Source organism: Schistocerca gregaria, chromosome 3, assembly GCF_023897955.1.
Source record: "Schistocerca gregaria isolate iqSchGreg1 chromosome 3, iqSchGreg1.2, whole genome shotgun sequence".
Classification (NCBI taxonomy): Eukaryota; Metazoa; Arthropoda; class Insecta; order Orthoptera; family Acrididae; genus Schistocerca; species Schistocerca gregaria.
In genome coordinates, this window is record NC_064922.1 from 256,155,938 (window position 1) to 256,177,896 (window position 21,959).

General features: G+C 36.2%; 1 protein-coding gene and 1 long non-coding RNA gene across 2 annotated transcripts in view; one reads left to right on the top strand and one right to left on the bottom strand.

Annotated features, from left to right (window-relative positions):
- LOC126354122 (DDB1- and CUL4-associated factor 10) overlaps positions 1 to 8,903 on the bottom strand; it is a 63,238-nt gene extending 54,335 nt beyond the window's left edge. Inside the window, exons 1-2 of the mRNA XM_050003519.1 lie at positions 7,911 to 8,903; positions 7,720 to 7,833 (exon numbers count right to left, since the gene is read on the bottom strand). Of these exons, the coding sequence (XP_049859476.1) occupies positions 7,720 to 7,833; positions 7,911 to 8,113 (317 nt within the window). The 5' untranslated portion in view covers positions 8,114 to 8,903. The remainder of the gene's footprint in view (positions 1 to 7,719; positions 7,834 to 7,910) is intronic.
- A 450-nt stretch (positions 8,904 to 9,353) lies between these two features.
- Positions 9,354 to 16,698, top strand: LOC126354123 (uncharacterized). The gene is made up of 3 exons (XR_007565267.1): positions 9,354 to 9,387; positions 9,496 to 9,598; positions 16,488 to 16,698. It is a non-coding gene; the product is annotated as an uncharacterized LOC126354123 (long non-coding RNA).
- The last annotated feature ends 5,261 nt before the right edge of the window (positions 16,699 to 21,959 follow it).

Here is a 21,959-nt window from a genome sequence, read left to right on the forward strand (position 1 = left end):
TTCTTCCACTTGGAAGCTTTATTCGTGTGATTTTAATAATATTTATAATATTATATTTTTGGTCCATGTTATTGCATTCATTATTTCTCCTCCCCATTTTGCTTGAATTTAATTTTACTTGTAACCCATTCTTTCGCTTAAATCTTCATCTGCATTACTTTGTCCACATATAATAAGAATTTATATTTTAAATGTTTGTACGGCAATTACAATCCAAAAAATATGTACATCTTGTAACGAACAATACATGTTTGACAACACTGCACAGTCAATATACATAAATAGATTTTTTCCATCTTTTGCTCCCAAAGTAATAGATTGGTATTATCACATGTTTAAATATTATGACAGATAAATAAATATAATTAAATTCATATACACAAAGATTCAGGTGGAAAAAATGTCAAGACGGAAAAAATGAACGCCATTGAAGAAAATAATACAGTGATAAAATTATGTGACAAGGGAATTAAGAAAAAAAAGAAAAAAACATTAACTGAACATAAATAATGATCAAATTCATTTCAATAAAGATTTAAAAATTAAAATGTTGATAGCACCAATAGCACCTGTGGAGGTCCAAACCCACAACCTTAACTGTTATGCAACACAACCATCTGTACCACACTACTTTTTTTAAAGCTGTAGAGCATAACATGAAAATCTTTTTTTTTTTCTCACAAACACCTCTCATTGTGAGCTGGACACATTTAGAAATGCTCCTGGAGAGCCCCTACAACTTAGCCAAACCATGAGCATCTCTGAAGATCTCTAATGCAACTCTGGAAGAAATGTCAGGAATGAAAACGTGTCATGGACCAAAATCATACAATCTGGAAGATTCACCAGCAGCTAAGATGTCCAACTGGGAAAGTGTGTGCTATCAAATAATTCCCTTCTGCTTAAAATGAAGAGGACAAATGTAAAAATATTCACCTCTATGATACTACAAAAATACAGCCATCCCTGTGTCACACAGGCAAACAATTAGGAATCATAATAAGAAATAGACTGCAGGAACTGTTTTCACAGCAAGGGAAGAACTTAAAACAAGATATGAAAATTACCAGATTACTGAATCTCATGTTAGCCACATAGTGCTGAAGATTGCTTTTACCAAAATGAAGTCAAAACTTCAAATAATACCTCTAAGGCCATGTGATGCCACAGAAATGACAACAGGGAAGGTTCAAATTACCAAATAAATGGACACTTTCTTCAACAAATTATCTGAAGTCCTTTGAGACTCCCCAAAACTATCATCATAATGAGTTGAGACATGAATATTAACACAGGGGTTGAAGGTGAAATTAATAACTTCCTAAACATTTTAAGCACTTTTGGTAACTGCTGCTGTATGGATATCAAAAATTTCACCATCAGTCTTGGACCAAGTACTTAAAGACACTGACACCAAATGTTGCAAAGTATCTGTAAGAAATCTTGGCCTTTCTAATCACCACTGTCAGATAATACAGTTAAACACAGGTTTGGTAAAACCCACAAAACAGCAGTCTTGTACAAGGATCTTCTTAGAAGTACATACTTTCATAGGGCATTAGCAAATCAAACCTTGAATGAAGCGTATCTGGAAAACAATGTAAATGCTAAGTTCTTTAAATTCTGCATTCTGTTTAAACTATTATTGTTTTATTATTATTATTAGACATTTCCAAAAGTAGCCACAACATCAGCAGCAGCTAATGAGAATAGACAGATGATTGTGGGTATTCGGAAGCACTCACACTGACTTACACAGCAAGAACAATAGTGGTCTTTTCCATATCAGAGCTTGAAGTCAGGAAGATAAAAATAAGAAGTCAGCAAGCACAGATGATGTTGCAGTTTCTGTTCAGCCTAGAAGCCCCAAAAACATAATAAACATAATAAATGAGTCCTTCAGCTGACATTTCTCCAGAGTATCTAATGCTTGCATGTGTTGTGCCCTCGTTAAAGAAGGGTATTAAAAACAGCGGGCAACTCTATTACTGTATGTGTTCTTTAAAAGTAACTGAATCCATCATGCAACAAAAAATAATGAGTTACATGAATAAATGCAACCTTTCTAACAAATCACAGTTTGGTTACCGAAGAGGGACAAGTACATTATCGGCCATTAGAGACTTCACTAAAGTGCTACTCCAAGGTCTTGACAAAGATGTCTGTGTTACATGCATGTTCTTAGGACTCATCCAAGACTTGACACTGTTGAAAATAAAATACAATATAAGCTAGTTGAAAATAAAATACAAGATAAGCTAGAAGCACTAAGCGTAGGAAGGATTCCAAATGAATGGTTACAATCTTATCCGAAAATTGGGGTGCGAAAGGTATGGATAGTTCAAATTTTTTTTTTTTGCTGACAAACTTTTAGTAAAACAGCTGTCAGACAAGCACATACACATAGGTGTTCCTCAGTGTAATGTAATGGAAAATGCTGGGCACAATATGGTGCTGAGCACTACAGCATTTGCCGTGCTGCATCTTCATCACCACAGGGTCTTCTGTATTTATTATCACTAATAAGATCTTAAAATAAATTTTAGTTGCTGAAGTTCCCAAAACCAGATAACATTACAAAGAATCACATTTCAGAAATTTTTTTGTATGATCATTTCGAAACAAGGCATAACACAGAGTTTTGCATCACACTGTTTACAGCAGTAATGCAACTGAGTAGTCTCCTCACAAGTACGTGTTATTTTACTTATGGTTTAACAGTACTTGGAAAGTGCCTTGCTCAGAGCCACAATCGATTTTTCTCCACTGATCAACGACCTCCTGATGCTTTCCTTTCTTGGTGGTATGTCTGCAAAATCTCAAATTAGGGCGAGGTGAAATTCGGTGAGTGAAGAATTCTATGCATGAACCTTGTAAAACATGTGGGAATTTAACACACACATATCTAAGGAGTGAAAAAACAGTATTTTGCACCATTTCAGTGTTTTGCGAACACATTCTGTTGACATCTTTGCCCACTGCAAACTTGCTGTAATCAAACACACATTTCAGATTAAATTTTTCAATATTAGTTTGGAAGTCCACTTTCATAGTTGATTTCATTGCAGCTTTACACATGACATCAACATACATACATACATCTCTTCTGTCACGCCACTTCAAAACCATTGTAATGTTTATTAACCCAAATTCCATATCACTACAGTTTGCATTCACTGTGCATGCAAATTGTACCTATTGTAATTTTTGTTCCTTAGTGCAAATAGCTGAACAGAGATGGACTTCTGTACCAGTAGTCAACACACTTACGAGAAAACTCGAAACATATATATATACACACACAACATTGGCACTCCAGGCATGCTTAGCTTCTGTCGCACGCATATGCTGCTAGCACTGAAGCCATGACAACTGTGGACAGATATGTATGTTGCCAATAGTTAAAGTGTTAACACATATCAATGACCTCCCAGAGGGTATAAGACATGGAAAAAAATTCTCTTTGCTGATGGTAGCAACATCATAGTCACTGATAAAACACCTTATCTCCTATCAGCTAAAGCAAATAAAAGTCTCAATGATGTTTACAGCTGGGCACTGTGTAATAAATCAGTGATGACTATTTAAAGAAAACAGTATGTACTTCAGCATGAATAGGGAAAATAATTCTGTCACATTAAACATAGATGAGAATTCTACAGATTGTGTAACAAACACACAGTTTTTAAGGGTGAATATTGCTTCTCAATTAACTTGATATGAAAACACAAAGATACTGGGGAAAAAAGTCATCTGCATGTTTTGCTCTTAGGATTCTATTATCAGTTTGTAACTGCCAGTGTCTTGTGACGACACACTCAGCTCTCAGATAAAGGATAATTTTCTGGGGATTGAAAGGCACAAAACATGACAATTTTTATGCTACAAGTGCTAGGCGGCTCATTCTAAGTAACTGTTTAAGAACTTGGATATCCTTATTGGACTCTGCGAGTATATCAACCATCTGTTGCTCATATATGGAAAAAAAAAACATTACTACCTTCGCTAACAGTTCTACACAAACCATGGAACAAAAGCCAGTTTGGACTTGCATTTATCAAGGAAAAACAAAAAACTCAAAAATTATCTATTGGGGAATAAAATCTTATAACAAATTTCCCACGGAAATCATCTCAGTCATCAGTTTTTTTTAGCTGGACCTAGCAGAGGCCATTAAGATGTACATGGGGTACAATTGGGTGCTTATGAGCCAGGAGTCAGTTTTCCGAACAAACTGAGTTAGTTCTAGGGGCATAGCAGCGTGTTCTTAGCCCAGAAGTCACCAGCAGGTGTCTTAGTTTATGCAGCAAGGAAGAGCAAAATTAAGTTATATCGTAAGTTATCTGAAGCAAATTGTGTGTGAATCAAAGAACATTGTAGAATAGGGACAAACCGACTGTTAAAGTGGACTTGATAAGACAATGACCTAATATTCGGGAATGTGAAGTTTGCATCTTTCTGGCAATCTTGACTTAGGTTTTCCATTATTTTCCTAAATTATTTAAAGTAGATGCCAGGATGGTTTCTTCATCAAAACCACAGCTGACCACCTGCCCTATCCTCATCCTCATAAATGAAAATTATATACTCTGTGTGTGTGTGTATTTTTGAGCTATTTATTTCCATTTTATTACCACAATGAATCCAGTATCATTGTCAGATCTTTGTTGAATAAACAAAGAGGGCAGATTGCAGTAAAATAACACTGCAAAAGGGAGGAAAGGAATAGAGGGATTCATATGAAGTTAGTAATATTTTTAATCAGCAATGTGCTGAGGTATTACACAAACTAATAGATAATACAAATCTTATAATGAGAAATTCGAACAATATTCCCAGCTTAACAGAAAGTATTTTCATATTTCTAACAAGTGAAACGGAGTGCAGGTATACAAAAAACGGTAACAGAAAATGTTAGATGATTAAAATGGAAATTTTTGGATGATTTCTTGACCTAATACAAAAAGTTAGTAATTATATAGGCCTAATGTGTGAAGTTGATGTTATGAGTCCATAGCTGAAAAAGGGACTGATACATGAAGACAAGTTATATAATATTAACAGTTATGAAATGGATATATTGCTACTGATCATAAAAATGAGTTGCAGACATGCACAATGAAGAGACTGTCACACACTAAGGTTTCAGCCAAAGCCATCTTCACAATAGAAATGACAGCTTGAGTGACCAGTTATGAGGAGTGCCCACTTGTGTGAATGTATGTGTTTTCCCTTCTTTTCTGAAGAAGACTTTGACTGAAAGCTTAGGCGTGTAACAGCCCTTTTGTGGTACCTGTCTGCAACTCAACATGTCATCTTTAATGTGAGTAGCAATCTACCCTTTTCATAACTGTTGTTGCTCCAACCTGGACATTAAACTGTTAAATTATAATATTGACAGTACTCTGAAACAATAATGCATTCAAAATTAAATTGTCCTATTTCGCTGACCAAGAACATAACATACCAATACAATATTTATGAATGATTACCGTAGACTTTCACCTAACTGGAAGTTTCCCAATAAATGCTCTTTTATACAAACAACAACGTAAGATCATAAAAACAGATCGCTACTCGAAAATAAATGAAGTTATATGATAACTTTAGCCAAACAGTACTAAAGATTATATCAACCCCCCAAAATAAAATTAAGCAGTACATCATTCAAACCAAGCAACTAGTTATTGTAGGTTTTTGCTTGCATATGAGAAAATTTCTGAGATTCTCTCCTCTCCCCTCTTCACATCAACTTCCTTCGAAGCATGGATTAGCGTAAATTACATTTAAAAAATCGGTGTTTACGTTTCATATAAAACTGCTTCTGAAAGTGTCTTCAGTGTGGCATACCTTTGTGACTTTTTTGTATACGCCTGCTTTGCTTATGTCTATGACAGTGTTATTAATATTGGTTGTTAAGTAGTTATCTGTGTAAAAATAACCATTTTAGTACTTGAAGACAGTTTACATAGCCCCTTGTTTTCCCCATACCTGCAGATAATTTGTAAAAAACTGTACATTTTGTTTAAAACAGTATTAATGTGACTTGTCTATGGACAAATAAACTAAACCTTCCCTATCCACATATAGTATATTTCTACATTCTATGTGTTTGCCTCTTTTGAGCAACTAATTTTCATTGTATTACCATGAACATTCTTACATTGTTATCAGATGATCCTTGGATGAATAATTACATACACTACTACCAACATTACTATTACTAATGAATGGGGACAATAGACAAACCAGCCTTTTATGTCACGTACTTAAGGTGGCGGGCCATTACAAACAAACTTATATTACTACGTTAAATGGTGGACAATCGGTTTAGTCATAGAAGTAAGTACAACATATGTATGCCTAAAAACAGGCTTACATGTTATGATGTCATGTTACAGTAGCTTCCTTAGCAGTAGTCATACAAGTTTCACACTTTTGATCTAATGTCATTTCATTCAATTATGTTCAATTTTATTCACCCCTTACAACATGATCATACAGTTCTTGTGCATATGATACAAAATATGTCAATGTGATTAAGTGCTCTTCGAGTTGAGACAATAAATGAATACAGCAAATATAGAAACTATGAGGTACAATGTTTTAACTACATTTCCAGACAAAGTAATTTTATGCTGATACAAAATAACTTATATGATTGTACCAGACTTTTAGTAACATAATGCATGTGCCCACAATAAACATTACCTTTAGGAATGTCCACTACAAAGCTCATTCCCATGCATCTTATGATCTACAAAATGTAAAAGATATGTGGTGTAGAAAACACACCAATGATTCCTTTCAGATTATACTACAAAGAATATGTTTTTGCTTTATAAAGTTATATCCAGGAATCTTTCACCAAAAAGATGTCTTTCAAACTAATAAAACGATGCATCTCGTCTCACTGTCAAGTTGTGATCATCAAAAAATATAACTCTTCAAGAGAAGAATTTCTGATTGTATACCTTGAAATGAGTTTGGCAATACACTGTATTCTCAATCTACACAAAAAACACACTACAGTCAATACAAGACGACAGAATAAGCAAGTACGTAAATGAAATTTCATAGCATCTTCACATAAAAGTACCACAATTACACAAAAATATACTGATTAACGTAATCCAACACAGTTTACATGTTTTGTGTAGTGAATGAATGTGCTCTCATGTAGCTAACTGAATGATGCTTCTGAACCATCATTTGTTTTTACTGATGTCAACAAGGCTTACAGACAAAGTTCATTGCAAATGAAACCTTCATAAATTACTTGAGAACATAATGATAAAAAACTGGAATGAAAACACACTATGCTGAAATTTGTTTATAAACAAGAAAAGCCTGCACCAAAACATTATATAGCTTACAGCTCAAACCGACAGTAGGTCATGAACACATATATACAGAAGAATGCCTGATTCTAGCAATCAGAGAGAGTGGAGTAACAAAACTATCTGAAACATACAAAGAATAACAGAAAGTAACTCAATCAGAAGTACTTAATGTGGTATGTTGTTACATTCCTTCTTGGATAACATAGTGGATAGTTTTAATTCAAAAGAAAATCAACAACAGAACTACATGTATTGCAATTTAGCACCTTAATGTGCTCCATGATACTTGACAATACAAAAAAAATTTCATGCAAATTTTAAAGTGATAGTCAATGCCTACATTTTGATCGAAATTCTAGACGCAAGGCTGTCTCACCTGACACAGTTGACGCAGTCACGATGTGCATTGTCTACTGCATGTATTAACTTTCTGCACAAGGGATCAAACATTAAAATGCTCTTCTTCTCACAAGCTGCCACGAGTAGGGAGCTGCAAAGTAAACTAATTAGTTTCACTTAATATGGTATTTTACTACGAAGTTACGTCGAGCGATAAGTTGCTCCTACCTATCGGGTGAAAACTCCAAATTGAAAACACCACCGTGCACAGCATTTCTCAGATGTTCACTTTGGTCCCAGCCATTACAAGGCATAAGAGAAGAGTACAGTTCTTTCGAAAATCGGTCACTGTGTCCCAGTGGGAAACGATGACCGAGTTCCCTATGGTGTAACCATGAACTGTGCAAGCCTCTTGCCTTAATTTTTGGCATTTTGGAAATTGTTGTCTAATTCACTATTATCACTACAGCGTTCTCCCTACAGGACGCACATTTGCTTCCTGGATTCACAGACTGTCAATAGGTCAAGTCTTGACTCCACACTTGCATAGTGAACTATAGACAATTTGTTGGTACCATTAATTTAGTCTCCTCTCTATAACACATGTTGACAATTCCGCTCCATGTTTGCGTCAGAGATCTTCCACAGCCAGTTGTTTGAATCACATATGGTCAAATGTATCGATAACTGCAACTGTCACTTGAAAGCGAAAAAGCTTATAGGCATTAAAACACACAAACATTCAATATTCAACTAAATCGACGATGATAATAAAGATGTGAGAAGCTGTCATTCATAAAACTGATTGGATAAACTTAATTGCACTGCGTAGAAAGTTCGGAGAAACACTTTATCTTGGCGAATGGCGAGCGTTACCGTTCTTAAACATACAATAAATGAAGAAACATAAACTTATTACAATGATTTTCAACAAACATGGTTGTGGAAGCGTATTAGCATTCGAAAGAGCGAGAAATGCCTTGGATAATACACAGAGCTTGGGTATATCCAATATGAAGCGTGAGACCACACAACACAATTAAATACTATTTGCGAATAATGAATACCGTTGAAATATTGTTATCATGTTTACTACCGGGTATCGGTTGTTAATTAGGTAACACAATGTCGGACGTACACTTAACAAGCGTATTCTTTTATTGCAGACATGAAAATGGCTTGTGTTCGGCACAAAAGTAGAAACACCCGTAAGAAACAGAGCTAGTGGACTTTATTTACATGTTACTAATGGACTGTAAAAATAAAAAAAAAATATACGCATATTTACGAGCGTTTCATGCAGAAACACCATGGTGGAATAGTATTTTGCGACGCGATAGATTACGCATCGCCCTAAGCTGCGTTACTTTAAAAAGACTAATCTCTTTTGGCGAATTGTTGTACTTATGTTTTAATAAGACTTCCAGTGTTCTGTTTCAGGCCCGTCTATGTCATTTGTATAGTTCGGATGTGTCCATTGTAGTGGCAACGTATTATATTGTAGTAGCTGCTTATGAAAGTAGTTGTGACTCTCACCTGCGGTAACGATGATAGCCTACTTTAACTATATGAGTTTTTCTGTTGCAGTAATTACGAATCCCTTGTTGGCCTACTCAGAACTATAGGGGCCTACTTTTTTTGTGGAAGATACTCATTACTTCGTCACAGAAAGAATTTCCTAACAATCTGCTTTTAGAACTTAGGAGTAAATATGTTATGTCATTAATTCTATGGATTAGAAGAGTTTTCGTAGCAGTCATTTAAACCAGCTTTGCAATTATAGGAAATTTTAAAAGAGTTCTTCATTTTACAGGTTTTTTTAATATCACTTATCAAAGAACAATACCAGCAAAGTAGCTCAAACGTCTGTACCACATTGAAAAAAAAACAAAAGAACTTACACCCTCTTACATACGGTATGGACTGATTCTGCTTTTTATTTTATTACGCTGACACACTTGGTTAACGTTCCTAAGTTAATTTCGCAAGAGCGTTGTGGTTCACAAGCCCATACTAAATATTCTTCAGTAGTAATACTTGTCATTACAAACTGCGGTACTGAAACATCACTCATTATTTCCAATGGATATATATTGTGATTGCATTAATTAACTGACACTTTGGTCTCCTGCTGACCACTTCTCTCATAGGCCTACAAGTTTCTTCTTAATAGTGGTTCAATATCATATCAACACTCACTAAAGAAAATGTTTGTGTTGCGCAAGTAGCTAGGTTTGGAACTGGATTAAAGACTTTTTAACAAGCCTACGGTATAAGTCAGTTGAGATAGAAAGTCATTCTAAGATACTCAGATAACTTCGGATCATCTCAGTGCTGTTACTTTAAATCTTGCATATTGTTGACTTACTGGATGGTCATAGGATATGGGGACACTACAGATTATGATGTAGCATCAGTGTGATTAAAACTTCAAGAGCATAAACATTAAATCTGAAACTGACAGTTCAAATAATGTGGTAAAAACATTTTTGAAGGTGGTGAGAAGGGGACTGACAAATGTTCAGAGGATACAGACAGTACTGAAGTGTGACATAATGACAGCATAATAGATGAAGATAAAATGGTTGCCAATATCTTCAGCAGTCATTTTTGACACGACAATAGCTGTTCAGATTTGTTATAAGAGATCTGTAGTTGAAGCCGTGAGTCTTCTACAGAAGTCAGTGCAGAACAAAAGTGGTCAGTTGCATGTACCCTTATATCACAACAGAAGAGATTAAGAAAGTGATAAGACAAATGAAAAACAAAATGCCACTGATGTGGACAATATATATGTATAAAAGTTCATATACAAAATAGAAAGAAACTTCCACATGGGAAAAATATATTAAAAACAAAGATTCCAAGACTTACCAAGCGGGAAAGCGCCGGCAGACAGGCACATGAACAAAACACACAAACACACACACAGAATTACGAGCTTTCGCAACTGGCAGTTGCTTCGTCAGGAAAGAGGGAAGGAGAGGGAAAAATGAAAGGATGTGGGTTTTAAGGCAGAGGGTAAGGAGTCATTCCAATCTCGGGAGCGGAAAGACTTCCCTTAGGGGAAAAAAGGACAGGTGTACACTCGCACAAACACACACACATATCCATCCGCACATACACAGACACAAGCTATGCAAATCACCTTGAGGTGCATAGCAGAGGGTACTTCCCATTGTACCAGTTATTAGGGTTTCTTCTCATTCCATTCACATATGGAGCACAGGAAGAATGATTGTTTGAATGCCTCTGTGCATGCAGTAATTATTCTAATCTTATCCTCATAATCCCCTTGTGAATGAAACTTCAACGGTTGTAATATATTCCTAGAGTCATCATTTAAAGCCAGTTCTTGAAATCTTTTTAATAGACTTTCTCGGTATAGTTCAAGTGTGTCTTCAAAATTTTTCCTGTTCAGTTCCTTCTGTATCTCGGTGACACTCTCTCATGGATCATAGACCTGTGACCATTCATGCTGCCATTCTCTGTATACAGTTCATATTCCTATTTGGTGTGTGTCCAGTACAGTTGAGCAATCTTGTATAACCAGTTGCTCCAGTGATTTGTGAGCAGCCTCCTTTTAGACTGATCACACTTCCCCAATATTCTACCAATAAAGTGAAACCTAGCACCTGTTTTATTCACAACTGAGCTATGTGATCATTCCATTTCATATGCCTACAAAGTAATATGCCCAGTTATTTTGTATGAGTTGGCCAATTCCAGTTGATATTATATTCATTGATATTGATATTATAGTATAATATGATTTTGTTTTTCTTTTTGTGAAGTGCTCCATTTTTCTTTTCTGAACATTTAAAGATGTTACCTGTCTTTGCGCCACTTTGAAATCTTATCGAGATCAAACTGAATATTTATGCAGCTTTCAGACAGCACTTCATCATAGATAATTGTGTCATCTACAAAAAGTCTGAGGTTACTATTAATATTGTCTGAAAAAGCAGCTCCCCCCATCCCCAACACACTTCCCTGGGGCACACCTGAAGTTACTTCTACCTCTGACTATGACTCTCCATCCAAGTTAACATGCTGCATCCTCTCTACCAAAAGGTCATCGATCCAATCACAAATTTAACTTGATACCCCATATGATCTTACTTTTGACAGTAAGCATAGGTGTGGTACTGAGTCAAATACTTTCTGAAAATCAAGAAATATTGCATCTTCCTGACTGCCTTGATCCAAAGCTTCCAGTGTGTCATGTAAGAGAAGTGAGAGTTGGGTTTCACATGATTGATAATTGTGGAATCCATGCTGGTTGACACTGAGGTCATTCTGTTCATGTTACCTTATTATGTTTGAGCTTCGAATATGTTCTAAGGTTCAGTATCAAGCATATGGGATGGTAGTTTTGTAGATCACATCTACTACCCTTCTAGTAGATGGGTGTGACCTGTGTTTCTTTCCAAGAACTGGACACTTTTTTCCCGTGGGATCTACAATACATTATAGTCAGAAGAGGGGCAAACTCAGCCACAAATTCAGTGCTGAAGAACTGCTATAAATTTATTCTTAAAGTTCTCCTTCTCACATTACTGAATCTGTAAATCAATGTACTGTCCCTAATAGACTCAAATATACTTGTCAAACCACTCTTCAAAAAAGGCAAAAAAAGCTGAGGCTTCCAATTACCAGCTATTTTCATTGCTACCAAGTCTTTCTAAAATTCTGAAGAAGTTTATGTATGTGAGCATTATGTATCATGTTAATACACACAACATCCATAGTAAAAATCAGTTTGGATTCCAAAAGGTTATTTTAAATGAAAAAGCCATGTTCTCGTCTGTTAACAAACTCATCAAATTAATAAATAAGAAAATGTGACTAGTTGAAATCTTCTGTGATTTTTGTAGAGCATTTGGCTAAGCACAATGGCTTAAATGGCAAAGTAGGGGAGCATCACAAGTCATAGTGTAGTGGTGAATAATTTTGCAATGGCACCTGACAGGCACAGTTGAATGAGGAGTACCAAAAGCATCAGTGCTTGGACCCTCACCATTCTCAATTTGTACCAATAACCTGTCATGCTGTATGCGCCAAAAAACACACTTCATTCCATTTGCAGATGATGCAGCCATTATGACAGACAAAATACCAGACTGCAGTCTAGAGATCACTGTGACCGCCATATTCAAAGCAGCTCAGATTGGTTCACTTCAAATGATCTGTTTCTCGATGTTAACAAGACTCAGTTCGTTCAGTTTCATACACCACATAAAAAGGAAGATGTTGAAATAAAAAATATGTACAAGACTGAATTCAACAGCCTTTGCAAATTTGCTCAGTCACATCTGTTTCGGACTTGAAACCACTCAGAGCTGCATACCTTGACATTTATATTCACTATTTACAACTTGTACAAAAACCAGACTGCAATAATATGAATTTAGGGGCATGGAAGGGAAGCAGTGGTTGAGAACAAAGTGAGACAGAGTTTTAGCCTCTCCCCAATGTTGTTCAATCTCTACACTGAACAAGCAACAAAGGAAACCAAAAAAAAAAAAAAATGGAGTAGTAATTAAAGTCCGATGAGAAGAAATAAAAACTTTGAGATTTGCCAGTGACGTTGTAATTCTCAGAGACAGCGAAGGATTGGAAGAGCAGTTGAACGGAATGGACATTGTCTTGAAAGGAAGCTATAAGATGAATATCAACAAATGCAAAACAGGGACAATAGAATGTAGTTGAATTAAATTGGGTGACGGTAAGAAAATTAGATTAGATATTAGATTAGGAAATGAGACATTTGAAGTATTATATGAGATTTGCTATTTGAGCTGCAAATTAGCTTGTGATGGCCAAAGTAGAGAAGATATAAAACGTTTCTGAAGATGAGAAATTTGTTAACACTGAATGTAGATTTAAGTGTTAGGAAGCCTTTTTTGAAAGTATTTGACTGGAGTGTAGCCATGTATAGCAGTGAAACGTGGACAATAAATGGGTTAGACAAGAATAGAATAGGAGGGAAGTGTGAGGGGTAAAAATCATAGAGGTAGACCAAGAGAGAAATACATGAAACACCGTTGAGAAGGATGTAGGGTGTGATAGTTATTTGGAAATGAAGAGACTCACACAGGATAGAGTAGCATGGAGAGCTGCATCAAACCAGTTAGTGAAACTATTTTATGTGAATGGTAGCAATTACAGTTCTGCTTTGAGAGAGTATCACTGGCTGAAAAGTTTGAGGAGAGGCCCACTGTTATTAAATGGTTTAAAAAATATGATAATCAAATTCAAAAACACAGGTGAGTTTGGTGTGGCACCTGGAACAGGAAGGTGTCATATCCTGATGGAAGTTATTGACGAGGTTGCTATTGCTCTAACTGACCTGTAGCATGTACCTTGGGTAGCATTAATGCTCATACAGTATCATGAGAATCATTCATCCCATGGTTAACAGTATGGAAATTTTTAAAGTCTATTTTACACTGGTATATGTACAAGATTCAGACAGTGCAGCAGCTGAAACCTCATGATCTGCAACAACATTCTGAACTTGCTCTTTGGTTTATGGCATGGATCAAAGTTGATGACATATGGCCAGGCAATATTCTATGGAGTGACAAGGTACATTTTACATTACAGGGTGCAGTGAATACACAGAACTGCCAAATTTGAGGTGCTGTTAAACTCTGTGTTGTGCACAGAGAACAGTTGCACTCACTTTATGAGACTGTGTGATGTAGGTTCACGAATACCTTTGTTTTCAGTCCATTTTTCTTTGGAGAGAAAACACACAGAAGTACCGTCAGATGTACCATGACCATTGCACATTATTGAGACCACCTTGTACAGCTTGTGATTCCTGCTTTGGAAGAGAGCAACTGTGGAAATCAGTTTTCATACAGTATGGGGCAACACATCATGTCTCCTGCCCAGTGAAAGAGCTGCTTAATACAACTTTCCATGATCGTGTTATCTCCTGAGCTTGCCATCACATTCCTTTAGATATCCTCAGAATCAGAAGTCACATGGATTCAGAACAAGTGATCTTGCAGACACATTTAGTTTTACGTCAGCTGAAGGTCAATATGAAAAAAAAAACCTGTTGCTCAGTTTCCACCAGAACTGTTGTGAGCAGCTGTCGATCATGTCATTTTATGGCTCCAGCATTTGTTGTCTCCGGTGCTTATATTAAAAGAATTGTGTTAGCGGCAGTTAATCATTATTATATCTTTCTCACTTGCTTGGCCTGTTCTGCCTACATCCTGTACCAGATCCATTACATCTGGAAACATTCCTATATATCTTTCTTATATTCACAGTGTCAAATTTGCACTGATGGTCAAAATTGGAACTATTTTTTTTCCAATGTAAATCATTTCCACATTGACACATCAACCAAATTTCACTGACATTCGATATTTACAGACCACACTGGACCTCAGTGAGTAGTTGCACTTAAATTGTAATCACCCAGTAATTCCCAGATTTCACAGAAGCCAACAGCATTTCTTACAGGACTAGCATTCCTAAAAAAATGATACTGTGGAGAAATACATAAGTCACACTCTAATAGCTGTTTCCAGAAGAAAACTTTCACTCTGTAGTGGAGAGTAGGGAGTATATTTTTTTGAAACTCCCTGAGTGATTAAAACTGTGTGCTGAATTGCAATTTGAACCTTGACCCTGACCTTTTGTGGGAAATGCTCGCATAGTTGTTCAGGCACAAGTCACTGTCTGCCCTCACAGCTTCAGTTCTTCCAGTACCTCTTCCATATCCTCCAAACTTCACAGGAGCACTCTTGCATATCTCGAGGTACTAGTGGAAAATGAGGGAAAGGTCCCAGCAGAACTGAAGCTAAGAATGGGTATCAAGAGTTGTGCTTGAATAAAGCAAGATACTGTGTTCAAGACATAGTCTAGCACACATGAAGTTTCAAAACAGCTCAAAGTCCACTGCAAAGTGAAAATCTTACAAACCAGAGGTTCTAGCTAACCCATTTTTTCAACAGATCAGTTTTGCAGGGTCTGTGATTCATTCTTCTCCTTCATTTTATTATGAAGTTACAAATCAGAAGTATGTTTAGGATTCCACATATTATTATATGATTTTAAATTCTTTGAAGTTGGTTTCTTCTAGTGGCTAGCTACTGTAAAATAGTGGAAATGACCTATCGTGAATTGTATGATTGCCTTTAACACCACAGTACTTCTAGACTCAAAAGGTGCTAATGCATTTAATTAAATATTTTAATGTCTCCCTATTCTAAAATCTAAAGTCACTGTCACCAGCATATCCATTGAGAAATAATTTAAGAATAATTAGAAACTTCAGTGTCTTAACTTACATCTAAAAACAAATTCTTTGTCTCATTGTACAAAAATGAAGCTCTAGTGCAAAATTAAAAGTGTAACTAATATCTGAAGTATTGAAACTGTCAATTACTATCAAATTTTACTTGAAACTGTGGCACTGCACTGTCCATTTTCATGTGGGCAATCTAATATTTTTCCTGATATTAAAACTAAATTTAAGAAACAGGCACTGAAAAACTGTCAGATTTTAAGCTATAGTATTATAGTCCATCAGAAAGTCAAATAACCTAAGGTAGTAATAATATTTATTTTTGTTTATTTATTTATATGACTAGTTCTATGTGACCAAATTGAGGATGACATCCTCATGTTCATGGAACAAGTGTATACATGAAATTAACATCACAAACATTAATAATAGATAAAATAAACTTTAAATGAATCCTATTTAGATAACAAACTGCTGAGTATGTTTCAGCATAATTAACCATATAATACAGGTATTAGCTCAATTTTTTCCAGGAACTCTGCGTCAGAGTACGAGGAATGTGCCATGAAGAAATTGTTCAGTTCGGACTTTAAAGTGCAAGGAATACTGCTAAGACTTTTTAATCCTTGTGGTAGATTATTGAAAATGCAATTTTTGCAATGTCTGTATTTTACAATGGCTATATAGTACATGCATGCATGACTGAAGGAGCAGACACTGCTGACAGTCTACAGCTGTATGAAATAGAAGAGATGTATTCACAGATTACAAATAAAATTAGACATCAGCTGTACAATTTATTAGTGACACATGAAAATTTGTGCTGGACTGAGACTCAGACCCAGATTTCCCACTTAATGCAAGCAGTCACCTTAACCACATCAGTTATCCATGCACACTTCCTGGACTGATCGAAACCTGCATGAGTGACTGTGTCCACATCCTGTAGTGATCACACACTTTCTGCGATTCCCACACAGGGAGACACATTATTACTATCATATTTCTGGCCTGTGTTGGCATGTAATACAATTTTTGCAATGTTTGTATTTTACAGTGTTTATGTATTAGTATCCAGAGTATTTCGGACATACAAGCATGTCTGAAAGAGCAGACGCTACAGCCATGGGAAATGAAGAAGTGTATTTGCAAACTGTGAATATTGTTAGATAAATTTAGAGGGGAAAGCAACAGATCATTCAAAGCTATCAGCACATCACTGTGCTATGACCATGCCAAGGCTATACTGTGAGGCATTAGTCATCAAAATATATGCTGATCCAGAGAGAATGCACCTAAACAAGGGGTTGAGATTAGTTTGGATTTTAATATTTGAAAAGCACATCCACAATTTGGGCTGCAGAAGAAAGGTACATTCTCACATAAAAAGGCATGCAAAGGGCATATCGCTGTAGCTGCCTCTGGCAGGAGTTTATAGTAGTAGGTTATCTTCCCCAGGAAGGACTGAAGCTCCTTCGTGGACAAGGGGCGAGGCATAGACGTAACAGTAGAGGCACAGACATAACAGTAGAGGTGTGGTCTGTCAGAGGGCAAACCCCATCTCACGAGACCTCAAACCCCAAATAAAGAATATAAGGTCGAAAAAGCTGAGATTTTTTTGAGGTCGCATTGTAAGCCTGTGGACAGAAAACGAGGCACTCAAATTTTCAAGTGATCAGCATGGAGGGGCCCATGACAACAATATCATCCAGATAATTAATGCAATCTAAGACAGATGTAGTCAATTATGTTAAAAATCATTGGAAAATAAAAGAGGCACTACTCAGACCAAAAGGAAGGCATAAATGTTGATAGAGACCAAAAGCAGTATTCAGAACCAGAACTCGCCGAGATTCTTCATTCACAAGAACCTGCAGATATGCTTCACACAAATCAATTTTAGAAAAGTACTGACCACATGCATTTTTGCCAACAGTTCCTCCTGGCATGCAAGAGGATATCTATCAATGATTGACTGCACTCTGACAGTGGTACTGAAGTCACCACAGAGGCTAAGTTTCCCCAATGGCTCCCAAACTACAAATAGCAGATATGACTATTCACTAGCCATAACAGGTTGCACCACTCATAGAACTGAAGTCTGTCCAATTCTGCATTCACTTTATTTTTGAAGGCAACAGGAATAGATTGCACACAACAAAAAGGTGGCTGAGCCTTGGATTTCCTAGAAATATGAGGAGAAACATAGCACACCCTATGCCTTCTGAAAACAAGTCCAAAACTCCTCAAACAGTGTTTTTTAGGCTTTGGCTAAAGGTGTGGGGATCATTGCATCTTTTATTTCTTGTGGTAGTCTGCTGTACAATTTTATTCCATAGTATAATCCACTACTTCGAGTTTATGGCTCATTTCTTCTGTTTAGACGTAAACATTGTCTGGATTTGGTTCCATGGTCATGTATTGTGCGGTTTGTGGTGTACAGATTAAGATTTTTTCTTATATACATGATGTTTTGATAGACGTATTCACATGGAACTTTCAGAATTTCCAGGTTTTTGAATAAATCTTTACAGTGTGTCCAGTGACAACTATTTGTTACTATTCATACAGCTCTTTTCTGTATCTTTAAAATAGTCTGTATGTTCCCAGCACTTATTCCCAAAAACATTATCCCATAACTGAGGACTGAAAGCATATATCCAAAGTAGGCTACTTTGAGGCATGAAATGCTGCACACAGTTGTAAGGATTTGCAGGGCATAACATTCTTATAGCTTCTTTGCTGAAATCGCACATGTTATGTCCATTTCAACTGACAATCTACATTCATCCCCAAGAATTTGGTATTGTTTACACAATCTAGTACATCATTATTTACTTTAATATAGTATCATTAGGTTTTTTATTTTATCAGAAGTTTGTACATTTAGCCTTTTTGACATTTAAAGTTACTCTGTTCCTTAATGACCAGTTATAGATGACTCTGAGAGCTCCACTGGCTTTTTCTGCTCACTGAGTTGAATTTTTGTGTGTAATCACTACAGTGCTGTCATCAGCAATAGTATTTTTTTCTCCATACTTGACACTCAGAGGGAAATCATTTAATATATAAGGAGGAGGACTGAGCCCTATACACTTCTCTGGGGGACACCTATATTAATATATTTCAGTTCTGGTAAGTGGTTTACTACTAAACTTTTAGAAATATGTGAGATTTCAACTCTTTGCACCCTGTTTTCCAAATATGATTTAAACCAATTCTGTTCCATACCCCTCACTCCTAATATTTCTAATTTGTCTAGTGAAATTCTGTGGTCAACTGCATTGAATGGCTTTGATAGATCCAAAAAGATGCCTAGTGTGTTTTGCCCTTGTATAGTGCTTCAAGTACAACTTTAGTAAACAGTGCTATAGCTGACTTGTGTATTTCTTGTGGGCCTGAAACGGAATTGTCCATTACATAGAAGGCTGTATTTATTTAAGGACTTCATTAGTCTATTTTTCATTATGGTTTCTATTGTTTTGGAAATGCAAGAAAATAAAGAAATTGGTCTGTGGTTTTCTACGTTTTCTGGGTCACCATTTTTTAGTATTGGTATTACTTTTGCTTGTTTCAGATATTCAGGAAAGCAGCCAAATCTGAAAGAAGCATTGATTATTATTGTTAATGGTGTTTTTATGTTCTTTATACATTCTTTAAGGAGACTGATTGGAATCTCATATAACCCTGTGGATTTTTTATTCTTTAATTGGTGTGTTACCAGTGCTACCTCTTCCTCTGTTACCATTGAGTGTGGTGGCTGATCCTAGCGGTGTAGAACATATCCATCTGGAAATTTCTCTTGCAGTTTCTTAGCAGTGCCACTGAAGTATTCATTCACTAAGTTTGCTAGCTTTGGGCTTCTGATTTGAACGTGTTTGTTTCTAAGATGTTTTGGCCCAACATTTGTTGACTCCTGTGTGATTATGTTCCAGATTACTTTGCTTTTGTTATCTGCCTTCATTAATGTTTTACTGTTTTAAAGCTTTTTTACAGCTACTAATACCTTTCTAGCCTATAAGTTCGCCTGTATTTTTTCTAAAATTCTGAAAACACTGAGTCACTGTTTATTTTTGATGGATGTGAGATACCTTAGAGTTTCAGATGATTTTTCAATATCTCTGGATATCCATATACCTTTTTTTTATGCTCCAATGGAATGAAATGTTTTGGGGAATGCTTCCTCAAATTTTAGTTTAAACATTTTGTTTATATTTGAACTTATTAAACATTTTGTTTATACTTGTTTCTGTATACACTTCCACCCATCTTTCATGTTGTAGCTGGAATGAAAACTGATAGAGGTTTGGTTCTAAGAAGACCCTTTTGTGCACATTCAATTTATCAGACTTTTCAATATAAATATTTGCTTTTAATATCTGACAGAAATGATCTGATAGGCCTAGATTTTGTACAAAGAACCTGCTGTGCTTTCTCTCTATGTCTGTTGCCACATGGTCTGTTATTGAGGAAGATTGTTTAGCCACTCTAGTTGGACAGTTTACGAGTGACATTATGTGCTACTAATATCATCTGATTTCATTGTGTTGATATGTAAGTCCCCACATGTGAGAATGTTAATTTCTGGACTAGATATCTTGTCCAAGGTCTAATCGAGTTTTGAGAAAAAAATGTCTGTATTACCACTAGGGGATGTATACAAACAAAATACAAATAATTTTTTTGAAATGGTCTTTTCTAATATTCCAACTGCTGATAATTCAAAATGTTTGTCTTCACTTAATGTTACAAGGTCCTTTTTTATTTTAAATGTAATAACTTTTTTCACACAAATACCTGAACCCCCACCTTTCATGAAATTTCTGCTATATAAATAGCCCAGATCATATGATTTTAATGCAAAGTATACAATTTCATCTTCCTTACATCAATGTTAAGTGATACCTACAATGGTACTGTCCAGTGTTTGCAATTCTAATTCTAGTTGCTGAACTTTATTCTTTATAGCCTGGTCCACACACAACGTTCTGTCTGTGCAAACATCGGTGCAGATGTCTGTACATGCAAAAGATCGCTGCAAATGTGGTGTGTTCACACGGCACAAACCCCAATCTACTATTCGCCCGCCATCTGTTGGCGTAGAAAAGAAATATCAGTGGCAAGCAACTACGCTCCCCGTAAACATCAAAAATTTAATTCAGTTATTTTGAAATACAAAAATGGAGGAAGTTCTGTTGTGGTCTGTGTTTGCAACTTGTGTTGCAAAAAACATTCAGACCAACCACAGGAAACAGAGAAAGCGGTCAAAATTGTGTAGACAGTGGCTGCTAAAGCAAAAGCAGTTTTCTCACGTAAATTTAGTGTGGGAGTTGCAGGGCAAACCTAACAACTGGCGAAATTATTTGTGGATGGATGTCGAAACTTATAATTATCTCTTAAAACTTGTAACCCCTCATATTATGATAAACAATACTTGTATAGAGAAGGGTAATTTCTCCTCATGAACGGCTGGCAGTAACATTAAAGAGTCCTAGCAACACGAAGGAGCTACAAGGATTTGGAATTTTCAACTGCAATATCAAAACAAGAGTTGAGTGAAATAATACCCGCAGTTTTTCAATTAGAGCATTGTATGCTGCTGTCTTTTTGTCTTAGTCACTATATTCTTTACTTTAATCTTCCACAAACATGGGTGGTTTCTATATATTTCAATGAATTCACTTACAAACTCTCGAGAACATGGACGAATATCAGCCATTTTAATGCCCTGTGCCCACAAATACAAACACTAGACTGAGCAAACAGCTGTTTCGCGCCAGATTTGCGGTGATCTCCTGTCCACACACTCCAACTTGTCTATGCAGATGTGGTTTGAACCCACAGATTTGAGAGGTTTCGCTCAAACCTCCAACTCCAACTTCCAGGTTTGCACACACCTCAGGTTGGTGCAAATCTTCTGTCCACATGCAACGATCTGTCCGTGCAGTTGTGATGTGCGCAGACATTTGAGCAGACAGATCGTTGCATGTCGACAGGCCTCCTGG